Raw genomic sequence first — 21784 nt, 5'->3', positions numbered from 1 at the left:
TTCACATACTTCTTACTGAACATATCACAAAATATTTCATCGTTTCCATTTTTTTCATTTCCTTTTTTTGTTGAATTGCGGATTTTGGATGACTTAATTTTACTATCAGAGCATCATGGGCCCTGGATTCTTCGATTAATCAATATGAAAATTTCAAACTCACCTTAGAAACATTTCTATCAATGGATAGCGAAGTTGACTTAGAATCAATTTTATTTGGAACTGATAAATTGATCGGTATCGATGAGCTGCGTCTTCTACGTAAATGATTCGGCGAAGGGCATTCTTCGTCTTCTTCATTTTCATTTTGACTAACAGACGAGCCCACTTCTTCGGAACTTCTATCGTCAGAAGACAGGCGACGTTTGATTGTAGTTTTAGACTCGTCTTCAAACGTCTTATCCCATAACTCGGATTTTATTTCGAGTAAATGGAATAATTCCGTTATGCTGTCTAGCTCGCTTGACTGTAACACAAAATGGTAAAATTTGATTAATTATTTGTCCCAAACTCTTAATAGTTGAAACTGGTCGATTTGAAAAATATCACTTTTGAATTTCAGAAACAATAATCATTTTTAAAAATTGATTCAAGTTGAAATTCTCAACTAGGTATACAGCTCAAATATTCATAAAATACAGCTCCCTAGAAATCGATGAAATTAAATTCTTCTAATTGGAAATTTTACACTCTACAATTTTATTTCTCTTCATTTTGCTCAAAAGTGCTCTTAGTTTTTCTACCAAAAAAAATAAAATAAACTAGAAACAAAATTCATCAATAATCAATTTAAATTGAATTTTTAAAATTCAGCTCAAATGACTAATAACAAAATCCTCCAGGAACGTTTCCTAGACGAAAAATTTTGAGCTTCAAAATTTTGTTCCATCATATTTTTTTCATAGATCCTTTACTTTTTGTAAAAAAAATCACTTTCTGCGACAAAAAAATATGAAATTGGAATCTCAATTTTCTAGTCTAAACACTCCTGCAAAAAAATCAAAGGAAAAATTCCCACAGTGGTACGCAAACTGTGCATTTTTTGCCCTCCTGGCGCAGAATTCCTTTTACATCACTGCTCTTAAATAACTCAGAAGTTCGAACTTGGTGAAAAAATGATTTCCAAAACACAAAATATTGTTGAAGTTTTTCTTTTAGAACGCCACAAAATGATTTATTAACCTACTAAAAATCACTGTTTGTAAAACTGCTTTACTTATTGAGCTGCTTTTCGAAAAAAAAATTTACGACCGATGAAGAAACCAAACTTTCATAACACATTAATGATGTCATAGAATTTCCCAGATTCAATTCAAGGCGACTGATTTTCCATTGCTTATGATTTTCCCCTTTTTTCTTTGCTTGATTTCTCGAAGAAGTTTCTATAAATTAGGTAAACCACAAGCTTCGTTTTTTCATTCACATCCTGACCAATTTTTTTGCAATTTTTTGCACCAAAACGAACAAAAAAACTTTCAAAAAAAATCAAATGTCAAGAATATTTTCAAGCAAGTCAGTATACATAAATTTAAATATGAAAGTGCTAAAACCACATTAAAATTTTTCCTACGATGAAATCACGCTCTTGAATTCCCAATAATTAAAATGAATCGTGAATCATTCGTAGCCAGCAAGGAAATGAGAAATGATGATGAAGGATATGGAGGAAAACCTAGCTGATCATTAAACAAAATAACATCGTAGATCGAGATAAGAATTCACAAATTCATTATAAAGCATACATCGTAGAAACAAAATCGTCGTCTGCTCCATTCGAAGAACACGAAAAAAAAAAAAAAATTAAAACCGATCGATTGAAAAAATCGATACTAATCAAGCAATCGCCTATAGATATTGCGGTGGTTCCAAATCTATAACAAATTATATCGAAGGTCAAACTAATAATTCAACGTTTCGGTCGCAATTCGCTTTATTCTTGGCATATACAGCTCATTTATCATTATTTATTCACGCTTCAGAGTCGGACGAGCGTAGATGATGTAGCAGAGATACGTACAGAACACCTTCGCCTTCACCTGCGATTTCGATCTACATTCAACATACCAAAGCAACAAGTTTAACGGCACGAGTACTCGAAGGCGAAGCGACTATACGAGTTGTAGAAGAGAAGGTACACGATCGTACCTATACTCGTAATTGAAAAGATCGTAAAAAAATATGTCCAACGTGATCTTTATTTATCGAACGAAGAAAAGCACTTGAAACCCTATGTACCTATTTCGATTACAAAATAAGAAATTTACGGGCGAATGCGGCCTTGAGAAATTATTTCCTGTCAAATACCACCTAATAAAAAAAGTAATTATATTATAATATCTCGTTTTGTATCGACATACATATTACACAAATACACGAGTATATTTAGTATCGAAAAGCCATAAAACACGCATTCACCATAGAGAGACTCTCCTTTTCTTCGCCATCGTCAAGATAAAGCTATCACTTTTGTTGTATTTTTCTTTTTTTTTCTTCTTTAACGATCGATAAATCATAAATCAAACGAATACACTCTTTATTGGTTATAGGTATAGTTTTTATGATCTATATAAGAGTCTGTTCTGTCGGCTTAATACTTTTGGCTTCTTTTTACTACATTTACCTAGTTTTTTTTCTTCTTTCAAGTACTTGTACGAGTATGTATGATTCGAATGATAGTAGTTTAACTTTCAACGTTTTTTATTTGCCATCGAACTATGTATGTAGAGAAGGAGTGCGAATTACACTTACAAGCAGTAATTTTTTAATAGGTGAATAGAACATGGTGCCATTAAAGACATAGTACTACTTTACACGCGTTAAATACAGTGGAACCTCGATAACTCGAAACTCTTTAACTCGAAAACCTCTATTAGCCGAACCAACCTCCATTCCCCTTGAAATCTCCATAACACTCAATGTTAACTTTACTCGGATAAGTCGAAATTCACTACACAAACCAGTCATAACTCGAAGCTAAAATTTTGCCGAAAAAACAAGAAAACCTCTATAAGTCGTACGTTGTCGAGCGTTTACCTCTATAACTCGAATATTTTTCAATTCACACTTCTATCTTTTATGCACTTACATATCTTAGTTGTAACTCCGAGCTAAACTTTAGCTGCGAATAGTGAGAAAGCCTCTATAAGTCGTACGTTGTCTGGCGTTTACCTCTATAACTCGAATATTTCAATTCATACCTCTATCTTTTATGCACTCACATATCTCTAAATTCATTCATTTCTTAAAACCTCTATAACTCGAACTCTCTTAAAATCTTACCTGCATAACTCGAAACTGATTATCTCGAAAACCTCTATAAGCCGAATGAATGACCATTCCCCTTGGATTTCGAGTTATCGAGGTTCCACTGTAATTATTTTAAGTCGAGTATTTCGAATCGGATTGCAAGATTATGTAATTTGTCCCCGGTCGATGTCGCCATCGATATCGCAGGCGAATTCGCGACGGACAGGAAATTATGTTTTCTACGCTTCGGATACGAATTATGTACTCTTAATATTTTTAATTGGCTTCTTTTTGTTGGGTATTGAAATATCGAGGTTTTGGTGGCAGCGAATCGGGTATCTGGATTTCCGGTGAGGTTTCTTTTTCTACACATTGAGAAACCCTCGTTACTTATTTTCAGGATACGTTATTTATGAAAGGACGAACAGAAGTGACAGCTACCGATCAAAATGAGAATTTTCCCATTGAATGTACTCGAAAGGGTAGCATGCCTTCTGTGATACTCGTAGAGGCATTTCAAAATACTCAAAAATTACAATTTTAAAACGAAATCCCAGAGGTGACTTTTGATTTGAAGGCAAGAAAAAAACAGTTATCTCACAAAAATGACCCCTTTTCAAAATTGAAAGAGATGTGTAGAAGCAGTTTAAAACTATAAAAAGAATTGAGAAACAAAAAATTCCATCAACTTTTTTGTCGATTTTAAGCATAAATCTAGTGTAAACTTTTGAAGATGAACAAAAAAAGTTCTTTAACCCTTCTACACCTGAAAGTGACATTTGAAAAAAAAATTGAATTTAATGTGATCACTTTTTTGGAAATTGAGGATTTTTCTCAATTTTTTTTCTAAAAGATAATGTCGATTTCCAAAGCAAAAATTACAGTGATGCAAATGGAAACAAAAAGTCAAGTTCATAAAACATTTGCTGTAAAATCATATCAGCTAAAAATTTATTCGATTGTTTATCTCAATTTTTTCATAAGACTCGTAAAAGAAAAATTTAGTGCTTCAAAACACAAAATATCAATCCTTTTTCTCAACAACTTCGACAGCTCAAAAGGAAAAATGTTTACATCACAACCAAATTGGAATAAAATAGTAAATAACGCCCAGATTTTCAATTCTAATAAAATTTCATTTCGTAATTTCAATTTAAAAAAAAAAAAAACTAAAAATCCACTTTTTTGAAAATTTTTAAGTTTTTGGATTTTTTGTGAATAAAATAAAATTTTGTGCAAACAAAAAAAAAACGAAAACATTTTGAGAATTTGTTGAATTTCATTTTGCAATTTGAAGGAGGAATTGAGATCTCATTTTAATGTAAAAATTGATAAATTATTAAATTTAAAAAATCAAATCTCCCGCCAAAAAAAAATTATAGAAAAGATCAAAAATTCAATACGATATAAATTTTATACAAGACCAGGAGTCTTCTGAAAAAAAATTTCTGTTAAAAAATTCTGATGCTTCATATGAACAGTGTCAGTTTTCATATTTCAATCGAATTTTGTAAAATTCCAAAATCAAAATTGAAAATCCTTGTGTTATTTTACTCTATTTTATTCCAATTTTGTTACGATGCAAAAATTTATCCTTGTAAGCTGTCAAAGTTGTTGAAAAATTGGGATGAAATTTTGCTTTTTCACGAAGCGTTAAATTTTTCCTTTGAACATCGATTTACACTCATGTTGAATTTTTCTAACTGATGAAACTGTAAAATCTCATAAAAATCTAAAACTCCAAGCTCAAATCGAAAGAAAATTCACCAAATGTATTTTCAAAAAGTTTTTCAGTTTCGATTTCCCAATTCATTGAAAAGAGTTTGCTCCCCTTCCCTTCATCCCTTCGCAGGAAATTCCAACATTGAAATTACAATCTTCAAAAGTGCTTAATCATCCCACAGTTCTGTAAAAGGCAGTTGGTAAGTTCAGCACAATCAAAGGTCGATTCTTCGCTTTTTTGAAGTTAAGCAAACACCAACCAGATTCTCTTGTACAGATCACATTTTAATGCAGATTCGAATCATGCATCAAAAAAAAGTTGAAATAATAAAAAATTAAAATTAAATGATGAAATAGAATGATAAAAGGAATATAAAAGTCACATTTCGACGTTTTTTTCCTTCAATTTTAATCGGTACTTTTTTCAATAAAAGTAGAAATACACCAAATTAAGAATAATTCATCTTAATTTTATTACTTTTTGCAAGATTTTATCAGTTTCATTTCATCAAAATTTGGAAAAATTTATTAAAAAACATTGAATTTTCAATTCTCCTTATTTTGAAAATTTTAAAAATACATTTAACCAAGTCTATTTTAATTTTTTCATGGGTCATTTCACTTCTTGATTTCAAAAAAAAAAATTTAAATAGGTCAATCGCAGCCCTACATCGTGTTCGAAAATTCCTACAATTACCAAAAAAAAAAAAAAAAATTGAAACACGTTAAAAAATTCAGACGACTGCAAAACACTTGAAATTACATTACGAATTCTGCCTTCAGAACCGAGCAATTCGACGATATTAATTTTTCGCCAGATTTGTGAAGTATAATCAACCACAGCTGCAATACTTCAGTTTTCCCCTTATAGCCCCTCATGCCTCATCTCGAACCCAACATCACGTTCAATCATTTCGACTTTGAATTGACGTCAGAAAAATCAGACCGATACACGATTATGATATCATGCGAGATCGACTACGATAAATTTCGACTTAAAATCATCAGCATTTTGTAGAAATCACAAAACCGAGTACACAAAACGACACGTTTTTTTGATAATTCAACCATACTGTTTTCGGTGGATTTCGACGTAGGTACGATGCGAATGTTGATTTTCTTACGAAAAAAAAAAATGTTTGATAAAGAACGTTGAATTTAAGCACGAGGATTCATTAAATTATTACTTTTTTTGAACGTCACGAAATGTAATTTCTCGATCGGTTTTGATAAATCGATTATTAGAATGAATCATTCGCAATTCGCATATGCGAACGTATTTATTTCTTTTTTCTTTTACAAATACTCCTACGAAACGATTCGCATAACGGCGATAAATAAACTGCTGCGCTGTTTTTTTCGAAATCGTCACCTGCGTAAGAAAATTTCAGCTATACGTTATGTCTTTTCGATACCGTGAAATTAGAAAAATTCGTATTCGGATTTCTGGCACGAGGTATTAAAACATACCATCGATGTATAAACCCGAATTCGCGATCTGCACCTGTTTTTTAATTTTTTTTTGGATTTGGTGGGAAATTAATCGAAATTTATGGAATTTTGAGTAGAATTTTTCCAGATTGGGATAATTTTTTGAAATCATCGAATCCTATCGGTTGAATCTGCCTTCGTCTTGTTTTTTCCTTGACCTTAACCTTACTTTTGCAGTAATTTTCGATTAAAATTTTGAAAAATACAAAAATTGCAATTTTAAGCTGTTCCATTATATTTTTTCTCAACTTGCAAAAATATATAATTAATTATGGTATTCAAAAGTTTCATAAATCGAATACCAACAATTTCAGGTCATTTCAGCGATCCAAAATATAAGAGCAAGAAAGATAATAAACTCAACTAAATTTTTAAAATCGAAAATTAGCCTTTCATACCTTCTAAGCCTTTATAGAAATATACCTATCCATCCATTCATGGACTAAAAAAAAATTCCACTCGAGAAAAAGATATTGTACGAAAATATCCTGCAGCAGTTTACCAATCGTTACCTTCAACGAAGTACGATTATCGTCATTTTACATAACGAGGCGACAAAAGCGCCCTGTTGGGTTTGGTGCATAATAAATCAGAACGGATATCCCGATTGATTTCCCTTTCTTTATGGAATCAATTAGGTAAAAGCACACGTTGATTAAGAACCATTCAGTCACCACCCAAAGCGCGAATCTATATAATAAAACAAGTCGACGTTTCGCGCTTTCAGGGCTAACAGCCTGATACGTACGTGAACACCACTTTCAACAACCTTTTTAGCATCATTTTAGGAAACACTACGAGCGAAATAAAAAAAAATCACGAGTCAATTCAATAGACCAAATGGTACGTAAATAAAGAAAAATTAGAGACGATCATTAAGCTACCCAGAGTGTCGCGATAGAGCAGCGTGTACCTCTACCTACATTTACATTCACCCACTAAAACAATGGCCTACTAATCGATATATCAGTCTATTAAATCTGACCACGTATTAGTCGCTAATTAGGCGCGTGCTGCCAGCATCAAGGTTCGAATCGGCTGCGTACAATTGAATATGGACTGTGCGAGTGCGACTTGCGACGAGGAGAGCCAATGCCAAAATCTCGCCGCAGTTCTCTCTAGATAAGGGCAATGTATTACATAGGTGTTGGCTAATATACCCGAAAACCATCTAGAGAAAGTACGCGATCAATGTCGCTACAAGTTGGCCAGTATGGTAAGACACACAGCTGCCTGGGTATAAGTACGAGAAAGAGAGAGACAGAGAGAGAGAGAGATGGAGATGGAGATGGAGAAAAACTCGAAACACCAGATTATTTGTGCTGTGTGTACTATAGAGGCAAGGAATCAACGCGGCGATATTTTTATTCGACGTTATTTTAAAACGGAGAGGGGCACTGACCTCCATAGACGGCACTGACCTAACATAAGCTATTACTTCACCATTGATCAATGTACACTATCTGGTGTGGTATAGGTATTTCGAACGTGTTATCGCGTACAAATTGTGAAGCCGCGTGTACGATTAACACTCCTGGAGACCTGACGTTTCGAAATGGTCGTATACGATTACTGTACTGTACTCGAATGTCAATTGTAATTAGCCAGTTCTATGGTAAGTAATTCGATATGTCTACAAAAACCAAATCACAAGAATGGGAACTCGAACTTTTCTGGTTGAAAAAATTAAATTTCAGATTTTTAAATTTGAGGAAGTGTATGGGAAAAATTTATAGGGAAATTATCTCAAAAAAGGATGCTGAAAATTTGAGATTCATAGGTCAATGTTCAATTCTTTTCCTTCTCATTGGCGAACGCTCATGTTCCACATTGAAGCCGTTTGTTCCCACAACTGGCCAAATAGATGATTAAAATCATTTTGAGGAATGTCCAGAATCCTGAAATGAAATAGTTTTCGAAATAGACGATTCTCTATAAATTTTGAATCAGTGAACATTCAATGCAGAAGAAAAATCACCAGGACCACTAGAAAATTAGTCAAAATCATTGAAAAATCAATAAGTTTACTAATTTTTTTAACGAACATCGAAAAATTTCACCAAAATTACGTTGATTATTGTGATACCTTCGTTCACTGACTATTTTCGTGAAATTTTTCGCTATAATTTCACTGTTTGTTTTTTTATGATTTTATTCATTGATTATTTCTTTTGTGAAATTGTTCACTGATTTTTTTTCTGTTTGGTATTTCAAATTAAATTTCAATATCTGCTTCCAGCTGCAATCCCAGAATTTAGAATAGGTACCAAAAATTCACACATTCAGGCCCTTTTAGGTGAACCATGGAGCAAATCCAATGGCTTGCAATATTGATGTCCTAATAGTTTATCGGAAATAGTCTGTATTTTGTGAACTTTCACGATCACGAATTTTTGGTCAAATTATTACAAATGTCAGAGATTTGGAGCACTATAGGAAGGAAGAACCTGCTTAATATTCCTACTATCTGCTCAAATGGACTCACATGAGTCAGCAAGGGGAGACATCAAGAATGGATCTTGAACAAAAAGAGATTGGAGGATTTTGACCAAATTCAGCAAAGACTTTAATTTTGAGTTGAAAGTTACTCAGAAAAAATCTTAGCGCAGGAAGTGTCTGCGGAGTGGAGACATGGGTCCTCAAACAGGAGTCATTTTCAAAAAAAATTGTAGTTTCTTCGCTCTAGCTTCCTTCTACCAAACCTACTTTTGAAAAAATGTCTCCGTTCCAAAATCCAAGACCATGTCTAGAGTTCTACTGAGCAGTTAAAAATTTGCAAATCGCTCATTTTTAGGGTAAATTTGTTTTTGTACTCTGACAATTATTTCATCGCGAATATTTCGAATTGATTATGTCAAAATGCCAGAAGATGGGATTTCTGAAACTGGAGGAATATTTTGGAGCGCAGTGGTGCCAATTTTTTGGTCATTAATTGCCAATTTCTAAAAATCGAGAAAACTAGGTAGCCAAAAAACTTGAGAATTTTTTTGGTTTTTTGAAATTGGCAATAATGACTGAAAAATTGGCACCACTGCGGTCCAAAAATATTTCTCCAATTCCAAAAATTACGTTCTATGACTTTTTGGCATAAGGTAAAGGGTCAAATTTTGAATTTGGGGTGTCAAACAAAATTTGATATTCAAAAATCGCGACTTTTTTTTCAGTAACCGCCTCATTTTGTAATGAAAAAAACGGGTTTCAAAAAAAAAATTGAAAACTTAATTTAAGTATTCAATGAAATTTAATAGGAAGTGCTTCAATAAAAAAATGAATGTAAAGTCAGGACGATTTTCAGCAACTTTATGCAGATTTTTGCAAATTTTGATTACTCACTATTATTGACTTTGAGGTTCCACTAAGCAATTGGAAATGTGATGAAAATGTGGCATTTTACCTGAATTAATGCGATATATTTGTGGAAAAAAAATTTCAAAATACTAACCAAGCCTGATCAGATCAAACTCATCAGAGTTTTAATCGGATTAGAGCTGTTCAGACTTTGAGCACATGAAATCGGGGAGACCTAATAGGATCTAACCAGATAAGTCCTTGTCAAACTCAATAGAGAAGACCTGATTGAATCTGACCACATACGATAAGAACCTGACCTGATCACTGATCAGATCTAATCATTTTTCCATCTTAATAAATTTTCAACTGCTCAGTAGAACCCAAAAGAAGACTTCGATTTCGATGGAAATGGCCTAGTTTGACGTAGAATTTCAAAAATATCTTTAGAACTGAGCCATTTTTCTCAATACAGGATGGGTAGGGGCTAGAGTGAAAAAACCACAATTTTTTCCAAAATGGACTTTCTTTGAGGACCCATATCTCTCCTCCAGGGGTATCTTGGAACTAAAAAATTTTCTGTGGGCAATTGCCTATTATTGCCTCTACATTTGATTAGCTTCGATTCGTCAAGTAGTGGTTTCAAAGGATACAAAGTCAGATGACACAAGTTAAAGTAGCATACTACAGATTAATAGATGGTATTATAATTATTAATTATTTTATTAAAAAAAAAAACTCACTTCGACATTAACTTGTCCCGTATACAAAAACGTTAACACGATCTTCATATGAGATTCTTTAATATCTGGTATCTGTATGGTAACGTTATTTCTTTCTGAGGTAGCAACTTCATCTTCTAGCAATCGTTTGACCAAAGGACTAGCAGAGGCTAAAACCAAACGATGGGCCTTCACCGGTACGCCTTTCTCGCAAATTATAGTCATATCGGCGAACGTATCACAAACAAACCATTGTCGTATTTCTTCTATTAAAGAAATGTTGTGTTTGCCATAGTGCAGGGTCAGCAGACCACTACTGTCGCCCTCACAATCATACATAATTCTCCTGAAACAAACAATAATTCATCATAATCATTACGAGATAACCATAAATGCGGTTTCCTTTTAAGTCTTTTTTTTTCATAAATTCTGAATAATTCAAGGTATTGTACTCCTAGGTACATGTACATACGTATGTAACTAGGTATATGTATTTAATTTTAACGCAGCGAAAATTGACGCCGCCGACACCACAATGTAACCTTAATAAATGCTTATTCGTTATATCAATGTACGCCATTTACTTAGAATCACGTATAAACTTCTCTATTTTGCCGATTACGTTAAAAAACAGAGTTAACAATACTCGGTATAATTGACATATCACCGCCGCGTAATCTCGCTTTTGTCTCCATGAACAGTTACTTATACAGACATTAATGCAATGATGATGAGATCATATTAGAATACAGGCGCCTTTTTAATTAAGTAATTAGATATGAAATACTGAAATTTGCTTTCTTAAGGGGTTTACTCGGCCGATTCTTTTGTGTAAAACGACACGTTTTCTGGTTCTATATGTAGGTAGTGATGAAACGATGTCAGCAGAAAAAAAAACAATCATCGAAGAATTCAAAGATCGATGCGGAGTAAAAAGGAAATGCCTCGGTCAAATACCTCGAGTTTTTATGAGAAAATCAGCATTTAACAAATAATTCGTAATCAATTTAATCGAACAATATTTTTCATTAGAGTTATAAGCACGAATTTTGAGGTAGAAAAATAAAATCACTGAATGGGGCTACAGTTTTTTTTTTTATAGTTCTGCAAGTTCAAGGTTGCACCAGGGTAAGTTGGGAATCCTTATCATGGGACTTGAAGAAGATGCGAGGTTACGATTTTTCAAAAAATTTTAAATTGTCAAGTCCCTACTGAAAATTAAAAGACAAAAATTCACGATTTTTTCACACTTCATTTTTAGAAAGAAAATTCAAGTAAAATACCTAATGAGAATTCTTGTCCCAAAATTGTACATTTTTCAATTTTTTAATTCAAATTGGCAGAAGAATAATTGGGAACTTGGTTTTATTTGAAACAAAATTCCTCGATTGACTTCTCAAAAGATTTTTGTCTTTTGATTTTGCAAGAAAAAAAATATGTATCAGCGTTAAAAAGAACAAAGACAACTGAGATGATAAATAAAATTATGGTTCCAGAATTTGAGAACTATAAAAAATCTTACATGCCTCTCTTTATTCACGATTGAGTAGTCTGCATTTTTTTCGTAAGAGTTTTTATTTTTGAAGAATTTTGCGCTGAAATTGTGGAAGTACGAAGGTTCATTTTACTTTTTTCAGACTTCCCGTCACAAAAATCAATTTCTGAGAATGCACTTTTTTTTAAATACATACAAACTCAAAAGCTTAATTATTGGGGTATTTTGAGCTGAAATAGGGAAGTTCAATTTGAATTACTTGTAGTGCTGAGAAATTTGGTTTTTTTCCTTTCTATCACAAAAATCAATTTTTGAAAAGACCACTTTTTTTGTAAGGTGCTTCATTTTTCAGGTATTCAGAGTTGAGACTGGGAAGTTGAATTTAAATCGATTTTTAGTGATGAAAAATTGGATTTTTTTCAGTTTTTCTATCATACAAATCACTTTTTGGGAGAGCACTTTTTTCATAAGAAGCTTCATTGAATGAATGAATAAATGAATGAATGAATGAATGAATGAATGAAAATTTACTAAACGAGGCTGTAACAGCTTTGGACTTCGTGTCCACAATTTACATTTCACAGTTTATTATGGTACCCAACTCATTATTGGGGGTTTTTTGAGCCCAAATTGAGAAGTTCAATTTCAATCGATCATCAATAAATTATGAGAAATTAATTTTTTTTGTACTTATGAGAAATTTAATTTTTTTTGTCTCCTATCACAAAAATTATTGAGAAATACTGCTTTTTCCATACGAGGCTTCTTTCTGGGATATTTTGAGCCAAAATTGTGAAGTTCAATTTGAATCAATTGTTCGTGATGAAAAATTTGATTTTCTCTCCCTCCTTATCAAAAAAATCAATTTTTGAGAAATGTACTTTTTTCATAAAAAGCTACACTTTTGGTGAATTTTAGGCTGAAATTGGTAAGTTTAATTTGAATTGATTGCTAATGATGAAAAATTTATTTTTTTCCAGCCTTCCTATCATGAAAATAAATTTTTAATAACTCATTTTTTGAGGCTTTAATTTTGAAGTATTTCAACCTGAAATTGGGAAGTTAAATTTCAATCGACTGTTAGTGATGAAAATTTTGATTTTTTTCAGTACTATAATAAAAAATCAATTTTTGAAAATAATGAAAGGTTCTGCAAAAAAATAATGGGATACAAAATTGTAGAGCACGAATTCTTCACCAATATCGCGAGTTTTCCAGGTTTTAATAAATTCAACTGGTTTGAAGAAATTGCATTTTTTCATTTTTTATTTATTTCTGTTTCTGTCTCTCAACTTTTTTTTTTTTTTTTGATCATTTACCGTAATTGTGAATTTGTGGTGAAGAATCGAACATTTCTCAAATCAAGAAATTAGGATGATTTTCTATATTCTGCCAATCTAAGTTATTCGATCATTATGCTAAAAAATGAGGAAATTCAGCTATCAACATTATGCAGAGGAGGGGAAGGGTTGTTGAAGCTTGAAAAGCTAGAAGTTGAAAAAAATAAAATAAAATAAAAAATCAGCAAAAACTCCCTTGAAATCAGTGAACAGCTGTTGGCTAATTTTTCAAGATCTTGAGTAAGGGAAGAATTCTCAAAAGCCATTTCAAATCAAACTCTGACCAAAAAAGGTTACAGGAGTTAATAGGTATATGAACCACCTTTTGTAGTTCTGAACTCAATCTTTCAATTTTTGTATTAATCCCAAAATCATGTACTTAATTTCTAAGAGGCTAGTAAGTTAGAGGATTTTGAAGGATTACTATACGATGCAAAGTGAAGGACACAGATCAATTCACTTCCAGCTCCAGTTTTCCATACATATCCGATCAATTCCAAATCCATTACAATATAGAAATATGAAGCTATCCAAATTGCACTTCTTTACTACACCAAACTCTCATTAAAACGCACCTCTTTAAGTACCTTTCCTAAAACTGTATCACACTCACTCATCAAAAAGGTATACGTAAGTAGTGGGTAAGGTAAGTTAGGCATAGAGAATAAAATACCTCGCTTGTGAATCACCTAAAACACCACTATTATGCTTTCACGTTACTCACCGAATGTACGTAGATAAAAATCTATCCGCTTCGGAGTGGAAATTCCAAAAAGTCAGGACATAAAATATCGTTAAAAGAGGGAAAACAAGGGAAGGAAGACACCGCAGCAGCAGCAGCAGCAGCAGCAATAACTAACCGTGAGTGACTTTCCTATCTTACACTCGCGAAGTACATCACAATATCACTTCACATTTACACCTCTATAATCTAACCCCATAAGCTTACTAATACCTACAGTATCAGTGGGAAAACTAGTTTTTAGACATCGTCTGTTATGTTGTATACCCTTGGAAACGTCACTCAGCTATATGTGTATCTCTATTCAACATTCGCCGTGTATTTACCTATACATATTATACAATACGCGTATGAATTAATGTGTTTTACTTCTAATACCACGCACACACACGCACGAATACACGCGAGCGTGTCTGATTTAAGGTAAAAACTTTCATTTAAAGAACTAACCTAAGTCACGAAATATACAGGTGATACAGGTGCTCTGTGGCAGTCCCTATCAAAGGTATACTCTGCGGATTTGGCAACGTTGGGCGAGACTTTTGGTGTGATGAAGTGAGATCTCAATCAAGAAGCACTTTTGCCTTTTTACATTATAAAGCTACGGTCACGGTATCGCGATCGAGCACGTTAAATAATTAACTTCCATAAAAAAGAGTCGGCGTTTGGTATTAACAAGGATTTCCTGTGATAAAAAAAATTTTTCAAAGAGAAAAACTAATCCAAGTATAAATTGATTTATTACGACCAGGAAATCGCGATTGTGTAAAAAACCTCTCTTTCATATAGCTGTGTTAAGTATTATGGTGTAGCTTCAAGTTGAAGAATACGAGTAAGTACATCGTACCCGTGTCAAACGTTCATCGTCTCACTAGTTCAAACAACGATACAATCACTAAAGTGAAGTGAACCTCGTATACATATGAGCTGTATTACCTCTACGTAAATTACTACATACAACTGCATCATACATACAATAAACGAAAGATGGACGTACGAGTAACCTTGCGAAGGAAATGTCGTTGTTCTCTCGCATTCGGCAGCGCCACACGAGCTCTCTTTCTCGTAATTAAATCGACCCCGCATAAAGAGCAACAGCGCAGAGCGCAGCCAGCCCAGGTATTGCCAAATGTACCAGCCAATGATCTCTCACAAAGTGGAAGTTGAAAGCAGTTACTTATCTATACACATACAAATGAAACAACTCGATCGTTGTACGTATTTGTGACCACCAAGTCATAACAATCGATAGGATTTTTTTTTTCATTGCTGGTAAATTGTAAGGATATGTAGATAAATGTTGGAAACAAACGATAAAGAGCACGAGTAGATACACTCGGAGAGGAGGTATACACAGAGGAAACCAAATGCAGCACGAGAAATAGTAAAAGTGTGGGTCACCTTTTAGAAGGCCGCTTCGCCCTATTTACCTGTTACGCCATTTTGTCTCTTTACTTTCTGTTTCATTAGTGCACGCGGCGACAAACTTCCAAGGTTTAAGTGTGCGCATACCTTTTTTACATTCACAAATTTCATCGTATCGTAGATATATAGATACCTATTTCCCCTGGCCCTAGGAGGTAGCAAGCAAACTGAGCAATGAGCTGCCGCTTCATCGCTATCACCCGACAAAGCCAGCAACCATCGATAAAGTATTAATCATAGTTTACTTATACTCGACACCAGCCTATCTTCTTTCTCACCTCCATTCCATAAGTTTTTCTATAAACACAAGTGTTGCAAAAAAATCTGTCACATTATCGACTGACTAAGCCGTGTAGTATCATCGATACACGTATTCGCTTCTCTACACAACGACTCGATGCCGCGATCTGCTACATAACATTTGGGAAGAAGTAAGTCATCCATTGGATGCAACAGTGTGTACCTAAGTGGAGCTACAGCTACACATAAGCGCACGTTTTAACACCTGTTGCTCGACACCTGTTGGAAATACTACGCGTACTACATAATCCGAACCGAATATGACGAACGAGAGGTCTGTGCTTCTCCCCCTGCGTACGAACTGTAGGGCCACCATGTCGTTTACATATTCCCCTAATCATCTGCATGCTTGCTATACCAAACCTTTGCATTTACTCGTAATTTTCGAACTAAGTAAACTGGAAATGTAACGTACCAAGAGTAAGAGTTACAACGACACCCTTGCATGCAGGACTGCCTTTGTGACAGTTGATCAATAGATATTCCTGCTTTTCTATACTTTCTTTCTCGACGTAGACGCAATTATTCGAGAGATGCAATGAAACACACATAGGATATGTCAACTTCATCTTTTCAATTTACTCGGTCCAGGTAGAAGAGAAAGTTATTAGGCTGGAACGAGGGATGAAAAGCCTGATTTTTGACAACACATTTTACCATGAAGCTGAGAATCAACAAAGGATATAGAAGAAAGGTAAAAAGAAGAAGGAGATTGCACAAAATGTACCATCATCCGGACCTTGTCCTTTCACTGTCACACAGAACAAAAGTCGCGTGATTTAAACTAATTACATTTGATCGGAGGAACAGACTGAATCATTAGTGATGACTACTGATTTTCTGCAAGAATGGATTTCGAAGACATACTTGGATATATTTACGAAGTAAAATTCCTTAAATTTGAAAATAATTAATCGATGACTCTTCCTACAGAAACAGGAAACAGAAATGGTTCATCTGAATTCGTACATAAAGGATCTAGTTTAGAAAAATCTCACCAATTTCAACAACAATTGCAGAATTTAGTACCTAAGTCAACATTTTTGATTGTTGGCAGTTACTACAATGATCAGGTAGATGGGAAAATGGGGAGGTAGGTAAGTACTACTTTATTAAAATTCCAATAAGCAAAGCCCATGAAATTCCAGCAGCCATCAATGGTTACAATTCAATTCAGTATAATAACTGAAATCATGATTATCACTGCTAATATATGAAGAACTATTCATATCCCAGTGGAAAATTATTGGATCTGATCAGATGCGAACATTTCCAGGATCCAATTTGATCTTATCAGACCTGCTGACCAGATCTTGATTATATCTGGTCAAATCGACGTTTTGATCAGTTCAGACTTTATCAGATTCAGATCCGGACATTTCTTGGATCCATTCCAATAAGATCAAACCATGCAGGGATTATATTATCCAGAGCTGTGGGTCCGAAACGATTTCGAGATTGGGATTTGATTTTGGGGTCAAAATTCATTCTTTCGGGATTGGATTTGTTTTAGTTTTGTTCTTCTAAATTTTTATTTCAGTTTCAGGATTGGTTTCGAGATTGAAAAAATTGTTTCAGTTCCTGTTTTAGGATTTTCATTTCAACCAATTTTAAGCCCAAATTGATTAATGGACCCTGCAAGGGGTCTACAAAATGGGAGGTTTTTACATGGGGAATCCGATGGTGTAATTAGTTTAATGTTTTAAATGCATATTTTGCTTAATTCGTCAAGTAATTTCTACTATAATTTGAATGAATGATGATAAATGTTGTACAATGACAATTTATCAAAATAAAATGGGGGGGGGGGTCAAAAATAGAAATCTCAAAACCGAAATGATTTTGTTTCAGTTCCAGGATTGTTTTGGGTTCAAAATTAGGTATATCAGTTTCAGGATTTTTTTGGTTTCAGGATCAAGAAAAATAACGATTTCAGTTTTGGGATTGGATTTGAATCGGGATTTAATCGGTTCCGGGATCACTTCGGACCCACAGCAGTGATTAGATCTGTTCAGATGTGATACAAGATTCAATGAGGGAGACCTGATTGGATCCGATCGTGAATAGGTAGATCTGCACAAATTTGAATAGATCTGGCCTTGATTAGACCAGACCAGATCCAATCAGGTCTAATCAGATCTAATCAAAATTACACCCTTTCCAATTTCCCCACAAAATAAGAATGATTTTTGTCACTTTTCCCTCAAAGAATTGCACATTAAAGATGTCAATACTTATACCGTGTATCAATATCAATATTATCAAACTCTCTGTATCAAATTATCGATACTTAGGGAGTAACCGTATCAATATCCAAAATTATTGATTCTCTAGAACCTGTTGATATATTTTATCGATACTTTGAAATGAATACTTCCAAATCAAGTGATCAACATGAAGTTGATCAGAAAATGAATCAATATTGCACAGTGATGGCAAAACTTTTACATTGTAGTTTCAGTTTTATCTTTTTCAGTTTCATTTTTCAGTTTTTAGTTTTAGTTTAGTTTCTTCCTTTCCATTTTCAGTTTTTAACTAAAATATGTAGTTTGAAAAAGTATTTGTGTACTGAGGCAATAAATAAATAAAGAATGTTTTTAACCAGTTTCAGTTTTAGTTCCACTTATTTTACCATAAAATTTGACATATTATTTTATTTTGGAAATTTTGAGAAAAAATGAATCATCTGCTAAAATTTCAATTTTGCTTTTTTCAGTTTTCAGTTTTCAGTTTCAGTTTTCCATCATTGATATTGCTTTGCCAACTTTTGATTTCAAAGAAAGGAAAATAAAAAAAAAAATCATCAAATCAGGACCAATAAGACACTTGCACTGAGCCAAATTTTGTCAAAAAGCCAAAATTACCTGAAAATTGTCTAATTTTTTATAAAATTTCCAAATTTGAGTACGAAAAACTTGTTTTACATGTTTTTATAACTGCAGATACTGCTGTTTTCTAGATAGGTATCAGTTCACTAGATATCAGGAGGGAAAAAGTATTGAAAAAAAAATGGGGAAAAGGTATCAATAGGTACTCCAAATATTGATAATTATTGCATATCAATCATATCATAATAAGATATCACAATATTTTTTTCTGATTTATCAGTAATGAAAAAAAAATTGACATGTTGTTAGGTACCTAACTCAAATTCACCTTGAAACTCTTGAAGCTTCAGTCTATTCCATTTTATGGTTCTTAAAATCACTCTTCAATAAAAAGTACTTATTTCAACACATTTTCTTAGCAACAACAAACTTTTTTTTAGAAATAAACGAAAGCCCACCACACATCAATCTGGTACCCATCATGAGTAGTTTTAGTAATCTCATGATTAAAAATTATGTTCTGAGAAAATGACCTAAAATAATGAGGAGGCATTCCAAAAATTGTTTTCTTAACGTGTGGTAAATTTGAGGATCAGTTACCACTTCGAAATAGATCTCTTTTCAAATTCCAACGAACAATTGAACAAATAATTAGCAGATCTATGACTGTCCACAGGGAGGAGGATGTGGGTAAACCCTGACAGTGTTGTCAAAAAATCTGCTTTCATCCAAAGGACCCAACAACATTTTTTTCCGATTCCCACATTTTTTCTTCCAGAGTCCGAGGCACCCAAATTAAAACTTGGAAAAGTTGACAATCAACACAGCTACTTTATAGTCAGAAATGTGAAAAAACAAAACAGGTAGGTAGAAAATTACCATCACATGAAAGTTGGAACTTGTGACAGACTCCATTAAATCAAGTACAGAAAATTAAAATAATTCATTTGCATTTGAAAAAAAAAAAAAAAGGGTTCATCTGTAACTTGACCCATACATCAACGTATAATCCATCTACACCCTCGTTCTCAGGAAATTATGAATTTGTAAATTTCCAAACTAGTTTGTTAAAAGGGTCATTATGGCATTTCAACAGGTTACTTGAACTTGACCTACATAACTCCTTCTGACAAGTGGAAGTTTTTTTTTACGAACATTTTTGTAGATATAATTTTCAACTTTCTTGAACATTCATTTCAGCATTTATATTTACACGCAAAGCAAGCCCACAAGAAAGAAACTATGTAATAGGAACAGAAAATCTATTTTTTTTTAAATTCACGCAGAATAATAATGAACAAAAAAAGACACTGAATTTTCAAAATCTGCAGAGGGAAAATAATCTGAACTTTTAGTGTTGGCTTTGAAAAAAATGTGTTACAGAAACAGAATATCTTAACTTTTAGGAGGCAGATCAAATTTTTAGTCACAGTTACTTGAGCATTAATTCTGCTTACGATTACCTATAATGTGTTTACAAACAAAACAATTACAAGCCCATACGAGTATAATCCTATTTGAGTGAAAAACGTTGCATCCAACATTCCAACAATTTCCTCCCCTACGAATTCCTATCCTTAGCATGGTAACAGGTTTGTCACAATCACAAGTCGCTCACAAACGACACTACGACACAACTCTGATCCTTTGTAATACTACAACTTCCTAGTTCTCTAGTCCAGTCACAGTACACCTACAAATCCGTACAAATAAACTACTAGTCTATAGGACGACAAAACTGAATAGGTAAAAACTTACTAATAGGAATAATAAAACACCATATACAATCCAAATTCGTTGTAAGGGCATTCTGCATCAACACATATTTAAACACTATCTTCCGATCACTGCGCGATGAAAACAATCACATCGAACAACCCCGATCAATGAACGCAATAAAAACACGAGAAACTCATACCGAAGAAGAAAAAGCACAGGCGAACGCGAAACAATTTCTGTTAAAACGCACCGCGATGATAAATCGTCGAACTTCGGCGCGCAAATCTTCTTTGAAAAAAATTTTTCGAAAAAAAAAATAAACAGAAAAAGAATATACGAACGCCGACGAAAAACACAACGGGTTAGCAAAATAATAAATCTGCGCGCTTTAACGAGGAAGCTGTAAACACGTTCTTACGATCAGGCCAAGCAGACAAACTGAGGAAGGCGTTCACTTTCGGTTTCGTCGAGGGGAGTTGATCACAGTACACAACACAGCGCGTATAAAACACAGTCACACTCACACAAACTCGATGCAACCCAAAACAGCAGGTACAGTTCGTTACAGCATTCTAACGAACAACACAAATAGGCGGAATAGAATTACACAATCCAGGGAGGCCATCATGGTATGGTCCTTTCTCTTTCAGCAACAAACACTCTGCTAGATGCTTCGTTCTGTACTCTGTGGCCCCTTCTACCTTACCAACGGTTAGGAACGTTTTACACCATACAACATTCGCATACCTACCTATAACTTCAGGATGCTGAATCCACAAGTCATTTTTTCCCTTCTTATTCATAAAATCGTGCAGCAAATTTGTCTACTCCCCTCCTTTCGCGCTATTAATTCATCCACAGATTAAGTTCTTAAACTACTTCCTAAAAAAAAAACCTCATTGTATAACATTTGAAGGGCGCCTTGTAAATGATGTGCTATTACAAATGTGTAATGGCATATAGCAGAAAGATATAATAGCTCACAGTCGTCTTTGAGAGTAGTTTTTACGTTTCATCAGCATCATTTGCACACACACCATCGAGTAGGTAATTTCTTTCGTAATCGTAATCGTAAATTACATATTTTTCAAAGTTAATTTATCGCTGATAACTTGGCCCATTTATTTATAGTATATTCCAACGCTCATCTGGAAGTCCATTACATTCGATGGTATGAGTCTTCTCGTGCTGTCAGGTCCCATCCCATCCCATCCTCCAATTACAGACACAAAACACTTCTTCCTCACACATAGACCATGATATGGTACAAAGTACAATCGTGAACTTGAACTCAAATTAATATTCCAAAGATGTCCAGACAGATTTTTAGCTTACGCGCACATTTCAAGGTGAAAATTAACCACTATGAAATAAAAATTTCAACTTAATCGAAATCGTTTCACGTTAACAGCAGCTTCATCAGTTACATAACTAGGTACAGGTACCTAGTTAATTACTAAAAGTAA

The 21784-nt window shown here is 33.7% G+C and overlaps 1 protein-coding gene across 2 annotated transcripts in view; it reads right to left on the bottom strand.

Moving 5' to 3' along the window:
* Positions 1 to 20933, bottom strand: part of ken (ken and barbie) — a 36895-nt gene extending 15962 nt beyond the window's left edge. Inside the window, exons 1-3 of one of the 2 annotated variants that reach the window (XM_065368947.1) lie at positions 20358 to 20933; positions 10491 to 10815; positions 164 to 466 (exon numbers count right to left, since the gene is read on the bottom strand). In XM_065368947.1, coding sequence (XP_065225019.1) covers positions 164 to 466; positions 10491 to 10808 — 621 coding nt within the window. In that variant the 5' untranslated portion in view covers positions 10809 to 10815; positions 20358 to 20933. Of the gene's footprint in view, positions 1 to 163; positions 467 to 10490; positions 10816 to 14028; positions 14168 to 20357 lie in introns of those variants that run through there. The other variant, XM_065368948.1, reaches the window with a different exon arrangement.
* Positions 20934 to 21784: the final 851 nt, after the last annotated feature.

Source organism: Planococcus citri, chromosome 5 (genome assembly GCF_950023065.1).
Source record: "Planococcus citri chromosome 5, ihPlaCitr1.1, whole genome shotgun sequence".
NCBI lineage: Eukaryota > Metazoa > Arthropoda > Insecta > Hemiptera > Pseudococcidae > Planococcus > Planococcus citri.
This window is presented reverse-complemented; position numbering and strand designations above follow the sequence as displayed.